At 43.7% G+C, this 20456-nt stretch overlaps 1 protein-coding gene across 6 annotated transcripts in view; it reads right to left on the bottom strand.

Moving 5' to 3' along the window:
• The window catches only part of PAK5 (p21 (RAC1) activated kinase 5), a 182747-nt gene that overhangs the window by 6961 nt on the left and 155330 nt on the right, over positions 1–20456 (bottom strand). For all 6 annotated transcript variants that reach the window (XM_050952089.1, XM_050952088.1, XM_050952086.1 and 3 more), the window contains 4 exons: positions 16067–16558; positions 14751–14884; positions 9911–10037; positions 4533–4658 (listed from right to left, as the gene is read on the bottom strand). In XM_050952089.1, the coding sequence (XP_050808046.1) occupies positions 4533–4658; positions 9911–10037; positions 14751–14884; positions 16067–16558 (879 nt within the window). The remainder of the gene's footprint in view (positions 1–4532; positions 4659–9910; positions 10038–14750; positions 14885–16066; positions 16559–20456) is intronic.

Genomic DNA, 20456 nt, shown 5'->3' on the forward strand with positions numbered 1-20456 from the left:
GTAGTTACTGTAGCATGGGTAGCGGTGAGTGGTGGCTTGGGCTAGCCATGCTGAATGTAAACCCACTTGAAGCTTGTGGGTATGTACTTGGGGTAGCTACCCTGCGCTGCTGCTCACCACGGCCAGTGGCTACACTACCATTTTTAGCATGCTAGCTGGGTGAGAGCTAGGCCAGGTATGTCTATGTGAGCTGTGGGATCATACCTCCAGCTCCGAGTCTTGACCTACCCTTGGTGTCAATGACCATCAGGCCCAATATTATTTACATACTGAGCGCCACACACATTGGGCCAGAGTTGGCTCTCACTTACATGCAGTAAATCCAGAGTAACAGAGATGACAGTGGAGATTTTCTGATTTTACACCGCTCTAACATAGAACAGAATTTGTCCCACTCTGCATTATGTGTAGATACAGCCTCTTGCTTACAGCTTTAAAGCATGACTCATTTCCCGGCTTGTGTGCATCAGTTATTTCTTCATCTTAGCTGTTATCATAGATAATATAAAATCAAATAAAAATATACTAAATCCTACTATCATGTGGAGTAAAAAAGGAGAGTTAGAAGTCACTTCTTTGGAAGGGAAACTGTGAGTCACTGTCATTACCCAGAGAAAGGAATAATTGTTTTATAAATCCATAGTGATCTCCAGTTCTGAAATACGGTGACTCAGTACTTGGTAACAAATGGGTTATAACATCACATAACACCCGTGGGTCTGTACAGCCAACTCCTTTCTAGTCTCATCTGAAGGTCCCCCAATTAAAGCTATGAATGGTCTATTCTCCTGACAGTTTGGCAGTTCTCAAAATAGTTCCCTGAGTTACAGAAATTGTCACTGCTACTCATCTTAATGGGTGAGTTGACCATGCTTTGAGATGAATTGCAGCCTCTTTGAGAGTAAATGTAACCTATGCTGCTGTCGTGCTTAATTTGAGAGAACTATCCTCCCTCATTCACAGTAACAGACAAAATTGAGGTTAATTAGAAATCTTCTAAAATTGCTAAATATTTCTACATAAGCATCCAAATGGGAAAATAACATAAAGGTTATTTTCTTTCATACATTGGATCACAAATGATAGTGTGGAATGTTCTGAGAGCTCTGCACTAGATTATATCCCCTTCTCCCCCCAAGCCCTCACAGCCAGATGGGAGGTTTTTTCATCAGTTCTTCAGAAATACTGATCAGCTGTAACTCTGAAAGTCTGACTGCATGGTCCAGCCATCATAGAAATGCCTGTTTGTCAGACAACAGCCATATGGTGCATGAAGAATGGCTCATGAAGAATTGCCAAGTTCTTTAAAATAAGTCCACAGCTAAATCATAACTGCATATACGTAGGATCTGTTGAAATTTTCTGCCCTGAAGGACCAAAAATCAGGATCTGCTTTTTTCCTCAGGGAAGATAAAATATACAGTTGAAGGACAAATTTTCAAAGCTGAAGTCTGCAGACCAGACCAAAGCAAAGGTTGTGGGTGAAACTGCCTCTCCATCATTTGAGTCCAGTGCAGAAGAGCAGTAACAATTATCTTTTATTCTGTGTGTTATGTTCTGGTTATTCATTTTCATTTGGGACCTAATCCTAAACCTCATTATTCTTCCGTAGGAGTTTATTGGTATCTAAGTAAACCTCCTACATAACTCAGCATTTTCTTCAGGCATGAACCTACAGAACCTTCAGACTGAGGTTTCTGCACACTTAATTTTGCAATTTTCCGACTTCTTCCCCCACATTTGGACAGTCAAGGATCACAGCCAGCCATGAAGTGCTTCTGACCTCACCTAGATTGTCTACAGCAGGAGTCTCAGACTCAATTTACCTAAGGGCCAGTGCCAGTCCTCAAATCCTCCCAGTGGGCCAATAAAGTCACTGAAGATGGTGTTCAGAAATGAAAACGTTTATATTGTATTTTTTATTTCGAATTTCTTAGAAATAATAGAACTGTCATACAACTTTATACAATTCTTCACCTGCCAGAGAGTTTTTAGTGTTTGCCAGACACCTGGCAACACTTCAGTTCTGTCAGTTTGTTGATGTTTGGCCTCAGTGACTGAGCAGTTCAAACCTTCAGGATTGCAGCAAGATGTGTGTGATGAACTAGGAATGTTCTTAATGTTATCTCTGAATACTGTGTGGGTGCCTCAGTGTCCCCATGGCAGTTCTTAAGTATCTGGCAGAGCAAAGGGCCAGTGCACCTAAATGCCTGACACTCTGTCTCCTAGCAACTGATGGCCTGGGCCTCTCCCCTGCAAAGGTGCCAACTGAAGGTGTTGGAGACAAAGAGATCAGGTGACCTCATGGCCCGGGTAAGGGGCTGAGCAGAGAGGAGGGGCTGGGGGGGGGTTGTTAGTCGGGAGCTGGCTGGGGACGAAAAGTGAAGTGCAGACGTGGGGGGTCTGGCTCACTGCCCCCCAGAATGGCCCCAGCCGAGGGGTCCGGTTCGCTGTACCTACAAGCTCTGTGTTAGACCCCGTTCCTGTCATCGAATAAACTTCTGTTTTACTGGCTGGTTGAGAGTCACGTCTGACTGCGAAGTGGGGGTGCAGGACCCTGTGGCTTCCCCAGGACCCCACTGAGGAGGGCTCGCTGTGGGAAGCGCACGGAGGGGCAGAGGATGCTGAATGCTCCAAGGAGAGACCCAGGAGGTGAAGATGTGTGAGCTTCTTGCCCTGAACAAGTCTGCTCCAAGGGAGAGGAGGCTCCCCAAAGTCCTGACTGGCTTGGTGGGGAGCAGTTCCAGAGCATCGCCCGGTGACTCCGTGACAATGTGCATCAGATAATTGTGTCCGGTATTTTGACTTGTTTATATTCATTGTGGAAAAAAGTGACGCTGCCTCCATGGCTGACTCTCCCTGGTGACTAGTGATAGTATCTCTGTCCCTCTACTCCAGCCAATAGGAGGTGCGGGGGGCGGTGCCTGCAGCAGACATTACCGGCAACGTGTCTGCATGCATCTCTTCTCCGCGGGCCGCAGTGGAGAGGTTCTTGGGCCACAGATGGCCCACGGGCTGGGACTCTGAGACCCCTGGTCTACAGCTTGGTATAATGGGCCCTCATATGAAGAATCATTCAGATTCTGCACAAGTGCATGGAAAGATCAGCACCTCACATCAGATGTTTATGGGAGGAAATCCCCATTTGTTAAGAAATGGCAAGGAAGTTGGAGAGAGGAGTAAAACACTGTCTAGTTTATGTTTTGAATGGAAAGTATGGCGTGAGTGAATGAAATTAGTTGCAATGTGTGTGAGATGTGAGCAGGATTTTCAAAATCTTTCAACCCTGGCTTAGCTTGTTACCACTGAGCAGAGTTAGGCCAATGCTGGGCATTTTTAAGAATCCCACCCTGATCACAATCTGGCTAACTGCACCCAGTGTTAGTCCTTTGGCGTCCGGGACCATCTTCTCATTGTGTGTCTGTAACACGTCCAGCACAGTGGGGTCCTGGTCCAGGGCTCATATTGCTATCACACTACAAATAATGACCAAACCAAAACAACAACACGAATGACAAGTGACCCGTATAACTGGCCGTTTATACATGCAAATGATTGAGACACAGGTGCAAGGGTGGTAACTAAACATACATATGGCATGCACAGTTAGGCTTGCATTTTTGTACATGTACTTAGAGCCCTGTGCGGATACAGATTTATACCCACGGATGTGGATATCCATGGCTATAAATTGGTATCTGTGGAACCACAGGGCTCTCGTGGGAACCGCAGCAGTGAAAGGAGCAGTACGTGGGGCCGCCACTTCCAGGAGCCAGCGCCTTGCGCTGGCAGCTCCTCTGGCGCAGCTGTACCATCCCCACTCCTGCCCACTGGGGCAGGCACCAGGCTCACCCGCAGCTGTCACTGGGCATGCTAGTATGTTCAAGCAGTGCACACGCCCAGACAGGAGACGCAGACAGCTCTGCGGAGGGGCTGGGGGTGGGGCTGGGGGCAGTACAGCCGGGATGGCTCCATGTTCTGCTCCTTCCATCACGGTAGTGCCTGGGAAAGCCCTGTGGTTCCGTGGATACCGATTTATATCAGCAGATATCCACATCCGCGGGTATGAATTTGTATCCATGCAGGGCTCTACATGTAATTGCACATGCCTGGTTTGAAAATCAGCCCCCTGGTGTAAGTGTAAAGAGCATTACAATGCATTCGTTAAGGAGAAAATTATGGCAATTCCCTTTAATTATAACACCTACACTAAAAATACACATAGAGGGTGCATTGCATAACATTCTAAACATAAATTCTATTTATTACTGTTTGAGCCAGTCCCCAGGGATTCATGTTTTATGACACGTTCCTGTATAATGTCGTTGCTTTGAGGTACCATCTATTGCTACTTTATTGCACATGCAGTGATTTCAATTTAGTGCATACTTTTTTACTGTATTAAACATAATCAAAACTATACATCTCTATACAGGGAGCGATGAAGTCATTTAAAATTGTACTTGTTTTATGAGGAAGCGGTTGCATCAGCCGGACACTGCAGCAGGGAACAATGCACTTCTTGTGCTTACCTCAGTTCCATAAGGCAGTCTGGAAATCACCTCTGGGGCCATCCAGTATGGTGTTCCAACCAGAGATTTCCTTTTCGGAACTTCCTTGGAAACTTGGGCACAGAACCCAAAATCCGATAATTTTATCTAACAATAAATAATGCAATTAAACAACATGAATGGCGAAGAGGCACTGTTATGGAATTATCGTACTGGAATTGCATTAATACCTAGAAACTGCTTAAAATGAAGCTGATTTTGTGCCTCAGAAATTGACAAAGAGTGTAGAATTACAGGCAGGGCTGGTAGCACCACTATTATTAAGCTTGCCTGACACTTCCAATTATATATACATAACTTCCTAGATATAGAGGTGATAAATGCTTTACAGGGTTGATCAAATATTACTCTAAGTGGCACATTTTTATGTGTCCCTTAGAGTAATATTTGATCAACCCTTTACCCAGAGTAAAAGTATTTCCTTATTTTTGGTCAAATCATCCAAATATAGCTGGCAGCTGCCATCATGACTTGAAACAGAGACATGATGTGTCTGGGGCACATGTATAAGGGTCATGCACATCCGAGAGGCAGGGATAAAGGGGACAAGCCAGAGCCCCACCACCCTGGGGCTGACAACCGGAGCCCCATCACTCAGACTCAGGCTCAGGCACTCCCCCTGCAACCCCTGCAGCGGAGCTCCGACTATCAGCCCCAGGGTGGCAGCAGCAGTGCAGAAGTAAGGGCGGCAATGGGGCACTAAGTCTGCTGTGAAAAGTGATATTGAACATCACTTTTCACATTGTCACTCTTACTTCTGTGCTGGTGCTGGTGCAGTGCTGCCTTCAGAGCTGTGTGCCTGGCCAGCAGCCACTGCTGTCCGAGCTGGGTGGTATATGTACTTGCGGGGTGGGGGGCGTAAGCGACTACGGATATGAAGAAGGGGTACGCGATCAAATAAGTTGGAGAACCACTGCTATAAACTAGTTTGGGCTCTTATATTAAGTCAATATCAACTCATTGACTATCACAATACCCAAACAACCACTTGGTAATGCTGAAAGACATTTAAAATTACACCTAAGGCCAGGCTGGGAAATTTACTTTCCACATCACTTTTCCACAGTCAGCGCAGATTTCAGATTTGCTTGTCGAACACCAACATGTGGTTGTCCTAACAGTCAGTGTCTCGCCTCATGGTCTGAAGCATTGCTGCTGCTGTGACTGGCTAAAGGCATTCTGCTCATTTTCTTTTGTGTTGTGCCAGGGTTCCTCTTTTTCTTAGTGTCCCTGAATCTTACCCAAGTGCCCAGTAAACTAAAGGAGTTGGGTGCCAAAATCCACTGGAAGTCCTGTAGGTTCCTTTGAAAACTCCAGTCTCTCCTGTTTAATTGTGCGCTTACTTAGCCTTACACATTCCATGAGCTTATACAGCTCATTGGAAACTTTTCAACTAAATGATTTTTCATTGAAAAATGTTGTGGTGTCAGAACTGAAATCTTTCACAAAAACTTATACCCGTCCATGAAAGTTTCAACAGGATGGTTTCTGAGGTGAAAGGTGGACTTTCTAAAGGGAGAGAGAACATGAGAGCGCGATGGCAAAACCTGATCTGAAGATGAATGTTTTGACCAAGTTGTACTCTGAGGATGCCTTCCAAAGGTTTTGGTTTCATTCCAATGTAGAACAAAAACCAAATTTAGAAACCTCAGAAGTTGTGAAATCGTATCGTCATTTTCTGGACAACTCTAGTTGTGTTTTTGTTTTAATATATATTAAAATGCCACTCACATAACCAGTATGAGGCTGTTAGTCAGAACTGATTTTAAATTCAAGTAAAAATCCTAATGCCTAGGTAACGTTATATATATTTGGTTTGGAAATTTAGATCTGATTACACAGAATAGTGGTAGTCTAGTTCTCTACTTTTGCTGCCTCTACTTACTATTGAGTGCTCCCTGTGACTCCATGCACAAATATGTTGTTCTCCACACAAGTTGGTGCAGAACAGCCCTGAGGAGATTGAAATGCATCTACACTTGGGCCATTCACTCAGTCCTGGAGTGGATTTTGCTGCACCCATGTGCATGTGGGATTGTTTTGATTAAGTTCACTGTGGAAATAATGGTGGTATTCTAGGACAATAATAATGAAAACAGCATTTCCATTGAGAGCAACATATCCTGAAAGGCAAGTGACGGGCACAGCCACCTGCGCATTTAATGGAATCGAAGCGTAACTTTTGAGGCAACCCTGACATAAGGCTCCATCTGGCCATGTCTTGATGGGCAAAAGAAGTGTGTGGTTTTCAATCTTATTAACTCAAGAACAGTGTTTCTCAAACTGGGGTCGCCGCTTGTGTAGGGAAAGCTCCTGGTGCGCTGGGCCGGTTTGTTTACCTGCCCCGTCCGCAGGTCTGGCCGGTCATGGCTCCCACTGCTCCAGGCCAATGGGAGCTGCTGGAAGCGGTGTTGGCCAAGGGACATACTGGCCACCACTTCCAGGTATGGGATAACTCAGTGGTTTGAGCATTGGCCTGCTAAACTCAGGGTTGTGAGTTCAATCCTTGAGGGGGACACTTAGGGATCTGGGGCAAAATCAGTACTTGGTCCTGCAAGTGAAGGCAGGGGGCTAGACTCAATGTTCCTTCCAGTTCTAGGAGATAGGTATATCTCCATTATTTAATTTTAATTTCCAGCAGCTCCCATTGGCCTGCAGCGGTGAACCGCAGCCAGTGGCAGCTTTGATTGGCCGGACCTGCGGACGGGGCAGGTAAACAAACCGGCCCGGCCCACCAGGGGCTTTCTCTACACAAGCGGCAACCCCAGTTTGAGAAACACTGCTCAAGAACATTAGCTTAATGTAAATGCAAAATCTTCCTAAGAAGGAGGCCAGACAACAACATGGCCAGCTAAGATGCCTTCAGATTTGTTAGCCTGAGTCTAAACAAGCTTTTCAAGCATATCAAACTAACTCCGCTGAGCTAACATGATTGAAAACCATGACTTTGTTGCCTGTCAGGACTGGGCCTTTTTCCCCTCCTCTATACTTGTGTAAAGTGCTCTTAAAGGTAATTTACACTGCAATGGTGTGACATTCTGTAACTCTGGGGAACACCCTGCACCCCCATGTTCATCCTTATGATATGATTATGTGGTATCCAATGTAAAATTTGTCATGTCAGGTGTCTTCGGAAGGCTCATGATGCACTGAGCATTGTTGTTATAGTAATGTTATAGGTTGTAATTTCATGTATATAGTTATGAGGCTGAAAATATGTCCTCATGACTTAAAACAGGCCCAGGTAAAACTCTCCAAGAGCAGAGGGACAGTTCACACCTCATCAGAAACAAACCCAGCGCAGCCTCACAGGAACAAAGGACACTGGCCCAGCAGCAACAAAGGATCTGTTGGACTCTCGAATGAGTCACCCCCCACCACTTCCTTTGGTCAGTTTGGGACTGTGATGAGGTAAGGCTCACCCGACTCTGAAGGGGGGAGAGGGGCACCCAAGAGGGAAGAAATAACATGATAAAAGGGAGAGATGTTTGCAGGGCTCTTTCTCACTTTTCCACCCTCTCTACAGACACCACCACCAAGCGACTGAAGCACTGATCAAAGGGGAGAGCCTGGCTGAAGAGCAACCAGCCAGGCTGAGGTGAGAAGCATCTAAGTTTGTAAGGGCACTGAAAGTGTTAAGATGCTTAGAATGTGTTTTGCTTTTACTTCATTAAACCAAATCTGACTTCTTGTGCTTTGACTTATAATCACCTAAAATCTATCATTGTAGTTAACAAATCTGTTTGTTTATTTTACCTGAAGCAGTGCGTGTGGTTTGAAGCATGTCAAAGACTCCCCTTGGGATAACAAGCCTGGTACAGATCAATTTTCTTCTTCAATTGACAAACTCATATAAGTTTGCAGTATACAGCAGGCATAACTGGACACTGCAAGATTCCTAGAGTTGTGTCTGGGACCGGAGATATTGGCTAGCTTTGTTTGTACAATCAAAGAGGCATCTTACATGCTAGAGGCTGTGCATGAATAGCCCAGGAGTGGGGGTTCTCACAGAGGAGCAGGAGCAGGCTGGCTCCCAGAGTCAAGGATTGGCGTTTCTTATAATAGCACCACTGGACAGCTCCACATCATACCTCCTCTTAAAGTAGACATAATACACTTTCAAATGATGTACGATGTATGTATGTGTGTAGAGAGGGTACATTAAGTCGACCGACTCGGGGGTGTCTGCCACTCGCCTCCGATGTTGGTCTGCAGTTTGTAGTTAAGGAATGAACCTAAACAGCTATATGAAGAATTAAAGAGGAAGCACAATAAATTGATGTATTGTGTAGACCAGCATTTTATTATCAGTGCTGATTTGTTTTCTTTTGGCCTCAATGGAGATGCTATTTTTTCTTGAGGGCAGTTGTTTTTTTGTAAAACCAGAATGTAGAAATAATTGTAGGCATTTACAAAACAAAGCAAATAATATCCAAGTTGTCCAAGCCAAACATATTTTTCAGTTTACAGCATGGAGAAGAGATGAAATAGTGCATAGTTTGGAAGTGCTTTTGTAGGAGTGTAACAGTTTTTGCATCTCTATTGCTCAACCGAGTACATAAAAAAAACCCCATTTTCTAAAAAAAGATAATTGCACAACATAGCCATGAAGAAATCTGCATTGCAGATAATAAGTACTAGAGTAATGAGGCATTGTGTGCAGATCCTGGAAGCAGATCAGATGGTATTTCAGAAACACTGCTATAGACGAGACTGAACAACTTTCACATGTATGGAATTTTCTTCCCCTGATGCAGGCACATTTAATTCTGATGGGAGTGACCTGTGCCTACAAAGGGAAGAATATACCTCTTGGTAGGTGAAGACAATAAAAGGAACCAAATCAGGAGGAGTGCTCTTGTGATTAAAGTGCCAGACGGAGGGCTTGTCTACACTACTGTGCAGGCTCAATCTAAGATATGCAACTTCAGCTACGTGAATAGTGTAGCTGAAGTCGACATATGTAGATCTCCTTACTGTGGTATCTTCACTGCGGTAAGCCAACAGCTGATGCTCTCCAGTCGACTCCGCCTGAGCTTCTCGTTCTGGTGGAGTACCAGAGTCAACGGGAGAGCGCTCAGCAAACCATTTGTCATGTCTATATTAGAGGCAATAAATCGACTCCCGCTGGATCGATCGCTGCCCACTGATCCGGCGCGTAGTGTAGACAAGCCCTAAGGGTGAAATTCTGGCTCCACCGAAGTTATTGAGAGTTCTGCTATGGCTTTCAATGGGGTCAGGAATTCACCTTTGGAGTCCAAAGACTCAGGTTCAAGTCATTGATCGTTCGGATTGTCACAGTTAAAGATACAGTAGGAGTGAAAATGTTAAATGCTCACCCTTCCATCGCTCGTGAGAAGTATAGAGTCACTTTTGATATCGCGGTGAATAACCCCTTGATTGTGCAGGTAGGACAGCGCTCTCAGTACAGACAAACAAACTGTAGCTATCTGCTCTTCATTCATTCTAAAGGCAAGAAGGCAAGGAGTGAGGATGTGTAAAAAAAGAGAAAGAATAAACTATGGAAGAAACAGATAAGGACAACGGGCCAGAACCTTTGCTGATGTAAGCTGGCCCAGTCCCATTCAAGTCAACATGCAGTCATGATAGACAGCAGCCAAGTTTCTCAAGGGAACTGATCGAGCCCAAATTTGCACCCCATCTGCTTCTCATTCTAAGACGTCCTTCCCGCTCAGGACTGTTGATCACTTTCTGTCCTTGCCAAGGTCAAAGTTACAGACTCTGTCCAGCTAGACAGCCATATATAGAAACTAGGCTCACCGGAATTACAATAGAGGAATCACATTGAACTCTTTCCACTGAGCTCCAGCCAATGTGACATGGTGGCTTAGGTTGGAAGTTTTTTCCTCTGGGTCAGATCCTAAATGATGATGTCCCTCTCGGAGAGAAGGAGGGATTATGAGGCCTGAAGAACTATCTCATACCTTGTCCCTCAAGAGCCATTGGTCACTCTGTGTTGGTCCCCAGCTGCACAGGACTCTATGTAGTTAACTGTCACTGGATCAGAAACTTTGTTTTCATGTTAATACACTAATAACTTTGTTGTGAAAAAAGTTCAGGTTGCTCTACATGACACAAAAATCACAACAGCACAGAGATGAAAAGCTAAATTACCTAACAGTACATACCCACTGCTCCTCCAACCACAGGCCTGCACCTTACCAATTCAACTACTATACACTACAGATCACACACAACAACCTTAACTCTGCCCCAGATGTCCTGGAGCTGCTAGGACCTCTGAAAGCTGGAGGAGTTTCAGCCCTCCCAGATGACCCCAGTGGCAGTAGGCAGTAGTGCAGCCACAGCTGCCTAAAGAAGCTCCAGTTCCACTTGAGTCAGCAGGTGGTATTTCACTCTGAAGAACAGTACCTGCATTAGAGACAGTATACACTGTCTGACCGAGAGTGGGATGATATTGGTGGGGCTAAGCACTGCCAGTCCCTAATGACCAGGAACCCCTGCCTTGCAACAAATAAAACACGGAGACATGGAAATAATCTTGAGAAGCAGAGCCTTCATTCTGCCTTTAAAGTGTGCTTCTGTTCTGAAAAGTGACGGTGCAAAAATGACACCTCCCTGCTGAACAGACTGCTCCCTGCGCAGCGTCCAAGTCATCTCTCTGGACTTCAATAGCAGAAGTAAAATTTTATCTCTTTTTGCAACTCTTAGTCTTGCAGAGTCAACACAGAGAAGAACGTCAACTGGCTTGTCTTCTTTTCTGGACACACTCAACTTCTACTACATTGTTTACTCAGTTCCAATCAGTTACATCTGTGCAAATCCATTTTTGCCAGTGAGGCTACAGAGGTGTCACGGAGAGCATGCTGGAGGGTATGAAGATAATGGGGCTGCACAGGTATAACTGAGGGCCTAATTTGACCAACAGGTTGTTTGTTACTGATGATAATGTGTGAGAAGGAAATAGTCAGGTGTTGAGTTAGCAGGCCTGGGAACCTTCTTACTTGTAAATAGAATAAATTTTATCTGCAAATCACTGACAGATAAACAGGGAATGCTTTGATGCCACTTTGATGGTCACTTACCAGGGCACCACTGCACTTTTCGTCTTTAACAAATGGAGCTGCTATACTTTTTGGAAGTTTAAGCACAAGGAAAAATTTGGAAACCGAAGTAGGCGTGTGGCATTAAATACATATAATGTATAGCACAGTGTAATGGATTTAGTTAGTCAATTCCCTGTTCTGAAGAAACTGAAGTTCTTTGATATATAGTAAGTTCACCAGTTGCCAAGAAGGACAAATCACTACTGGGATGGACTCATGAAAGAGAATGAACAAGGGAAATGATTCTTGGATTTCAGAGCACATCTGTGGATTCCCATCTGGTGCGCAATCATTTAGGATTATTTCCTTTGCTCTTATGTACATTACAAATAAACATATAAAACGATATTTCACGAAGCACCTCATAAATTATATGATAAGACATACTTATCCAGTCATCATTTACAAAACAATATTCATGGAAAAAGAAGCCTGTCACATTGCTATACCATCTTTATAACAACGAAATTGAAGGGAGTTAATGAACTGTGAGCCATTCTGTTGTGCACTCTGTCACAGCAGCCTTCATCCACAGAACATCCGTAGCGGTCATTCAATGAGAGATGTGGAAACAATCCATATTTCAGTTGTGACTCACCACTCGCCTTCCGTTCTAGATGAACCAATAAAGAGCACGATTCCTGTCTTGCTGGCCAAAGCTACCTCTATTATATTAATATAAAAAAAAAACCCACCAAGGAGACATCTGCTTTCACGCTTCTATGTAAATGTTCCAGCATTTCAGCAAAATTGTTGCGGGAAGGTCAGAAAAAGTAAAAAAATATTAAGGAATGACTCTTGAGGTTGCAAAAAAACAATGACAGCTCTTAAGTAGCAGTCTTCTGTAAACATCTGTTTGCCATTACATTCCTGTCAAAGGTATTTGGCAGAATGGTTTTGAAGTTTTGGGGCAGCGTCATTAACAACTGACTTACAATATTAGTGATTTTTTTGCATGTTAGTTGAGGCAGCACTTAAAAAAGAAGTATCTATTTTACAATTCCTATTTAGCCGTCACCTGAACATGTCAACAAATTATTTGATAATTTTTGTGACTGAATTGATATTTGTTGCTAAACTGAGAGTCCTCTTCTTTGCTCATAGCTAAATTTCCTCCACAGAGATGTGCTAGTTGTATGGTCTCGATTCAAGGAGAAAGGCATTTTACTGGTTAAATGTAAAACACTTTTCTCCTGCCTACCTTCTTTCTGAGTGCTGGAAAAAGGGTGGGCAGCAAACAGAGGGAATATGTTACACAAAATCAAATCTGTCCCTTCAGAAGGCAAGTTGAAAGACAGGCATAAAGTCAGGAGCTCCATGTAAACATTTGTACCTGTTTAATTATGTTGATGGGGGTGCGTGTGATTTTTTTACTGAAATAAGCACACCAGTACAACCCCTAATGTTGGTGCAGTTATACCGCCATGAAGGTTCTTACACCAGTATATCTTATTTCCCTTTCTGGATGGGAATAACTGTACCAGCACATTTATACACTGGGGGGTATTGTACCACTTTAGCTACACCATATAGTTAACGGAGTACAACTTTTGTGTTTAGGCAAGGCCCTAAGTTGCTGTTGTAGCCAGAGAAAGACTTCCCAACAGTAAGAACCTACGTTGCCATTTGTTTAGTTTTCTCTTAACCCGTAGTTGCCTACGGCAGGGTTTACTGCATCTTGCTCAGGTACAGCTAGTAAAGACTATTACTAGAGACAGGATACTGGGCTGGATGAAACACTGCTCTGATCCTATGTCCCTTTCTCCACAATATGAATGAGCAGAGTTATAGCCTATGGCTGAAGGGCTAAAATATGGCTGTGCCAACACAGGTGCATTGTGGGTAAGAGGGCTCAGGAAGCCCTTTTCTTCTCAGGGTTCTCATGACGGAGGTAGCCATAAAACAACAGCCTGAACTCTACAATGCAAAGTGAAGGGGGGGAAGGACATCATCTGTTGATGGAAACGTAGAGCAATTTTGGGGGAACATGGCTGAGCAAGCTGAGGGGAGGCTAGGGGAGGAAGGCCAGCCCTGGGAGGAGATCACTGTAAACTTCTGCAACGATGTAACAGTCGCTGCCAATATCTCTGAAGGCATTTTGCTTACTCTTATGCCATGCAGGCATAATGGCTCCTGTCAACATCATTCAGGTGGTACACCGACATCAGCTCCTCTCCCTAATACAGCTCTGGCTCTGAGGTGACATTCTGGCCCCGCTGAAGTCCAGAGGAATTTTGTCATGGCCTTCAGTGGAGCCAGACTTTCTTCATAAAAGTGACAATTTAGCCCTCAAGTTCTGGATTAGATGAGGACAAGAAAAAACAAGAGAGAAGGGGACTGGGCTGGATTTCACTCTAACATAATATGTACACATATATTAATAAGTGTTGCAAATTATTCTCTCCATCACCTTTCTGCTAAGACTCAAGTTAAGATTTCCATATTTCCCTTGGAATGGTTGGTGAGACCCCCCCTCATTCCTACTATGGCCCTGTAAGGAATGGCGTTCCTAGCACAGTTTTAGGTGTTAAGCTACACAGTTATTGTGTGAGAAACACAGAACCCCAACCTGAGGTTTTGGCAGATAAAAAAGGACTTTCTATTCACCCTTAAAGAAAGACAATCAGTAGAAAAATGGACCTGTTGTATATAGAGCACAGCTGGGCATTTTCAGATACTTTAACTGGCTTCCAGACTCCTTTGACAGAGACAGGGTTTTTTTTTTAGATTAAATGCATAGTAAAGTTCTCATAGTTTTTGCATTTTGTTCGGAGTATGAATTTATTACATTGCAGACCTGTCTGCTTTTAGATAGAGGTTGATAATACCAAACCATGTTTAAATCACGCATCAGTTTCCACTGAGTCACCGAGAGCGTAAGCTGAGACAAAGCAGGCATGGATTGCATTTAGTAGTCCCACTTTTGCTAACATTTCCCCCTTTCTATAAACCGGTAGTGGCAGTAAGCATGGGCAGGACAAAGCCAGATATTCCTTCTTGCCTTAGTAGAAGCACAGGATTTACCACATCTTTGAAAGAAGAGATGCCTTCAACACTAAAGCAGTGTACAGATGATGCTAACCAAACATACCTTGTATGCGTCACTATGTCTGTCAAAGCACCACCTTCCAGAAACTCCATAACAACCCAGAGCTCATCGCTCACGAGATAACTGTTGTACATGTCAACCACATTTTCATGATGGTAATCCCTCATTATTACAACCTAAGCAAAAGACAAACACTGCATGAGTTACTGGAAATGTTTTGATTCTGGACCATTTTTCTTTTACCTCTATACAGGGGAAGGATAGCTTAGTGGTTTGAGCATTAGCCTGCTAAACTCGTGGCTATGAGTTCAATCCTTGAAGGGGCCATTTAGGGATTTAGGGCAAAAATGTGCCTGGGGATTGGCCCTGCTTTGAGCAGGGGGTTGGATTACATGACCTACTGAGGTCCCTTCCAACCCTGGTATTCTAGATTCAAGGAATGCTGTATGTTGTTACACCCTTGCTAAATCCTTATGCCTACTTACACCATGTTTTCTAACAAACATATTTACATGTCCAGATCTTTCCCTGTAAATCATTTCTGAAAGATGGAGGAAATATAACTTCTAAACCACATTTAGTGGAAAACAGTTTTCTTTTGAATATAAAAACAGGAATGGTTCTTTCTTTTTTTTTTCTTTTTTTGCCTGTTGCTTCCCCTTTTAGTACAACAGAGATTGTATCAAATCAGTTAAGCAAAGCCTTCTTCATGGTGCCACCAAGGTCAACGTACAGAGAATTAAAAACCAAAACACCCTAATAATATATATCTCACTTGTGACCCGGCTAAAGCAGCAGTAGGGGCCCTAGGGCGTTCGTTCCCTTTTGCCCCTGCACAGTAACCCACACCTCAGGTAACAGGGCAGAGCTCTATCCTTGCTGCTGAGCAGGTGAAAGCACAATAAGGCAGGGAATGGGCAAAGCCTTGGCTGCATTGGGGTGCCAAAGAACATACGCTGGGACAGATTACAGACCAGACCTCCCTTCCCAAAGCAGCAGGGAACCAGGCGACTGACTCAGAGCATCTTAAGGTTCAGGGCAACAATGCTGGGCTCCCGACAAAGCTATGACTAAGCCCATACTGAGATATTTAAAGGAAAGGCAGAATAGAAAATAAAATGAAGTTTTACATTTGTTTACAAAAGTGACAAATATTTTGCTTGATGGTCGGTGTGTGACCTGCCCATAGTAAGGGGACACCCCAGATGGAGACTGCGACTCAGGAAGTTACAACTGAACTCACCATCCCTATCTTAAGAGGCCAAAGCCTTATCCATTGGGCACTGAGGGGGTTTCCATTTTGTTCCTCTTTGTGATAAGTAACCTGCAAAATTGTCCCCTCATCCAAAATGGCTTACCTCATTGAAGAGTAATTCTCTTCTCTGCTGTTTCCTGAGATCCATTTTCTTCACTGCAACTTGCTTTCCTGTGTGCTTCTCAGTGGCAATGCAAACGATCCCCGTGGAGCCTTCTCCTATTTTGATAAAGTTGTCCAAGTATTCTCTGGGGTCGCCGGGACTTACAACGAGCTGGAGGGCAGCTCTGAACTGTTCATGTGACACCCTGGAGGGCTGCTGATCGGAGGATGAACCCCAGCTGGGTGGGGGATAAGCACTTGACGTGATACTTGGGGAGCTTGGGTAAGAAGCCGTGGAGATATAAGAAGAGCTTGACTGGAGGGCTGGCTGGTGATAATGAGACGCTTTGTGATAGACTGAAGGATAGTGGAAGCTACTGCCTGAACAGCTAACTTTGCTTTGACTTTGAGGTAGCTTTGTTGGGCCTCTAGGGTAGGTATCTGATCCAGATAGTGGTGGGCTAACTACCATCTGAGCTCGATCGTACTCCACCTGCAAAAATTAAAACAAGGCAAAGTTAACACATTGTATTCAGCATTGATCAATGGCTGAAAACAACTGCAGGTATTATGAGCATTCTAAACCTTACGTTATCAATGAAGTCAGACCTCAATTCCTCAGTACCATGGCATGGCCACCTTCACAGTGATTTCTCATTTCTGAGGTTCCTACTTGGTTTTCTAACTTTCTCTTTTTGTGGACATTTAGTAAAAGAAATCTCTAATCACAGACCCACTTGACACTGCCATTCCTTAACCCTTGCTTGGTTCTCAGCACATTTCACTCTCTGGAACACCAGCAGGAACTCCAAGGATCACTGATGGTCCATAGCCTGCCAAGGTGATGAGTAAAAATCCCTAACTATCACTTTATTTATTATACTCTTTAGGATTAGTGTAGCACAGGGGTAGGCAACCTATGGCACAGGTGCTGAAGGCGGCACGCGAGCTGATTTTTAGTGGCACTCAAACTACCCAGGTCTTGGCCACTGGTCCAGGGGGCTCTGCATTTTAATTTAATGTTAAATGAAGTTAAATGAAACTTCTTAAACATTTTAAAAACCTTATTTACTTTACATACAACAATAGTTTAATTATATATTATAGACTTATAGAAAGAGACCTTCTAAAAATGTTAAGATGTATTACTAGCATGCAAAACCTTAAATTAGAGTGAATAAATGAAGACTCGGCACACCACTTCTGAAAGGTTGCCGACCCCTGGTGTAGCACAAGCAATCTGTTTATAACTCAGTATCATGACATCCCGTATAGATGGTATAATTTTGAGGGGAATGTCCTCTACAACCTAAATACCTATTCCTTTTAAAGTGACACTCTGGTACCCACTTGCTGAGAATAAAGATTTTTTTTTTAAATCACCAGTTTAGTGCATTCTGATCACAATAAAAATGTAGATTTTAGGACCATTAGATCATCTAGTCGGATCTCCTGTGTATCACAGGCCAAAGAATTTCACCCAGTTACCCCTGTATTGAGCCCACTAACTTGTGTTTGAATAGTGTATACCTTCCAGAAAGGCATCCAAGTCTTGATTTAGTGGCTCACCACTTCCTTTGGTGGTTTGGTCCAGTGGTTAGTTGCTCTCGCAGTTAAAAATTTGGGCCTTATTTCTAATTTGAATTTGTCTGGTTTCAACTTCCAGCCACTGGTTCTTGTTCCTATATGCTGCAAACAAGTCACCTCTCAATCTTCTTTTTGATAAGCTAAACAGCTTGAGCTCCTTAAGTCTCTTGCTGTGTTAGCTTCTCCCCTCTCCAGCCACCCTCTTCCCCCTTCTTCTCTACAGCAGCTGGAAAGCGATATTGAGCTCGATCCGCCCTTTGCTTTCACAAGAGTAAAACAGGAGGAGCAAGGAGGAGCACCCTTTGTTTCCCAATGAGTTCCAGTGCTGAGGAGGGCTCACCAGGGCTGGAAACCAAGCCCAAGCTCCTGAATCCTGCAAAGCGCACTGTTAATGGAGAGGACCATAAAGACATCACACAGGGCAGCCAACGAATCGACCCTCACTTGGTCGGCAGAGGTGTAAAGAACAAACACGACATGCAGGAACTGTGACAGACACTTTAGATGGCAATACAGGGTGTGCAGTGCAACAGTTCTGACAGGGGCCATATCTGTTCACAACACAATGAGTGCATTGGCAGTGATTACTGTGATTGGGGGCACTGGAAAGATTTGTGTGTAGCTGCCATCCAGCATCCATTACCCAGCTGATGTCTGTGCCACACCGCCATCCTTACTGCCATGCTAACACCAATTTACCTGCATCTCAACCTGTTCAGAGCTGAGGTAAAGAGATGCACAGAGGAAGCCATTTGCAGTGCACAACAAGTTTTATAGGGCCTGCAAAACCCAGGAGCTATGCTAAATATTCTTCACCGCCATCTCCTGGTACCTGGACTATTAACTACTTGAATATATACAGATACAGATCACACCTAGAATGAAACCAGGACTGACTGGGAGCTGGAAAGTGGTTCCCACTCCAACGATCTGGGTGATAAGGGCCTGCGAGCATTGGTTGCACTCCTGTGCAATGTGATAATGTGGCCAAATGACTGCCACAATTGAAGGGAGTGAGGGCTGGTAGCACAGACAGACGCATTTTGATTGGATAGATCTCAGTCATATCCAGGGCAAACTGGACACTGCCACCAGCTTAAAATCTCTTCCACTGATGGCCCAACTCTCACCCCTTCTAGTTACCTGTCCTTTCCCACTGACTGTGGAGCAGACACTTCCCTAACTGCTCCGTACAGATAGGGCATTGCACACACACCGGTCCTAGCGTCCTACAACAGCACCAAATAAGGTATATCAGGTTATCTGGCTCAAATGACAATGGTGCATTCATTTCAAATGTCTTGTTTATATGATTCACACACTCTAATTCTTCAGGGCCTTCCTTTCAATTCCCCCAAATCGGTATTGCATCTATTGTTCTTCCCAATAATATGAGCATCATTATAACGGGCAAATGCTACAATAGATTAAACAAACAATAAGCAGAAACCATGAAAGTTCCAACTAAGATTTTGCCCTGGGGTGCAGGGGAGAGTAGTGATTATGTGAGCCAATAACCTATCTGAAATGGGTGTTTGGTCTTCATCGTTTTCAAAGTGAGCTTCCTTCAAGCAAGACAAAACGAGCAACAAGGAGAATAATTTAATTTACAATTTCTTAAATGATTTTCCAGAATGACAAACTACTTAACTGCAGTGTCATACAACCCCTAATTTTGCTTTAAAATCAGAGACAATCTGGGAAGAAATTATCTCAATAGGAGGCTTTAAACCCCCCCCACAAGTGTAAGCATTATTCCTTTGATGGAAAAATGACTAACAACACATGCCCTATTTCCACTTCAAAGTTCCTTTGCCTTAAAGTGTTTTCAAGCTTCTTCTACGTAAAGTAAATGAATTTTTTACATTCTCAGACAAGTTGTTTGCTCATCCATACCTCTATTCAAATTCAAAAGGTATGGGCAAAAATACACAAAAGCAATTTTTGGAAATGAATCTGTTTACAACACAGCAAAAATAGCCCATGACAATGTGTGTAACATCTCAGAGGAGGGTGGGGGGGGGGTGCACAGACACAGGCTCATGATGTAGCGCAATTACAAATAATTATACCAATGAATTCATTTAATCAATCAATTCCACTGGCGGTGCACAGGGGTGGACAGGGCATAAAACTCTACACAGCTCTCAGTTGCTACTATTACCACTGGCTGTCAGCCAGGAGTCCCCTGATCCATGCTAGTTAAGTGCACATTAATCTGAATTTGGCAGCGTAATCAAGGACCCAACTGAACTGTGAAATTGAATTCTGCAGCGGAACATCATTTGACCGTTTTATGCTAAGATTGAAAAAAAAAAAACCTGCCGCAGCATCAATTTATCACTGTAGCCTGCTGCACGGTAAAGAAGGGTTTGTAGCTGAAATCTACTCAGTGGGGGAAAAAACCTCCATGTGCAAAATGATATCAGTGTTTTGCAACATTCTGTGTAAGAGGCTTGCCCATCTTTTCATCTCACATACAGCTTTGAATGGGAGGAGGGTTTGCTGCTTAAATATTCCTCTTTGAAATGTGAAACTGGGGTCGTCTTCTTTAACATGACTCTTTTGAGTCATCGCAAACAATAATGCACAAGAACACCAGACAGTATCTTACTTAAAGTAGCAACTTCCTGAGAGAAGATTTTTATACAAGGTAAAGATACAAATAATTATAGTAATGGATCCATTTGATCCATCAAGCAGAGTTTTCTATAAACTGCAAAGGGCTAGAGACCACTAGGGATTCTGCTGTTGCCAATCTAATCAATGTGTAAGGTGTCCAGATTCTCTGGTGATCGAGGCAC

This window comes from Gopherus flavomarginatus, chromosome 4 (assembly GCF_025201925.1).
Source record: "Gopherus flavomarginatus isolate rGopFla2 chromosome 4, rGopFla2.mat.asm, whole genome shotgun sequence".
Taxonomy (NCBI): Eukaryota; Metazoa; Chordata; order Testudines; family Testudinidae; genus Gopherus; species Gopherus flavomarginatus.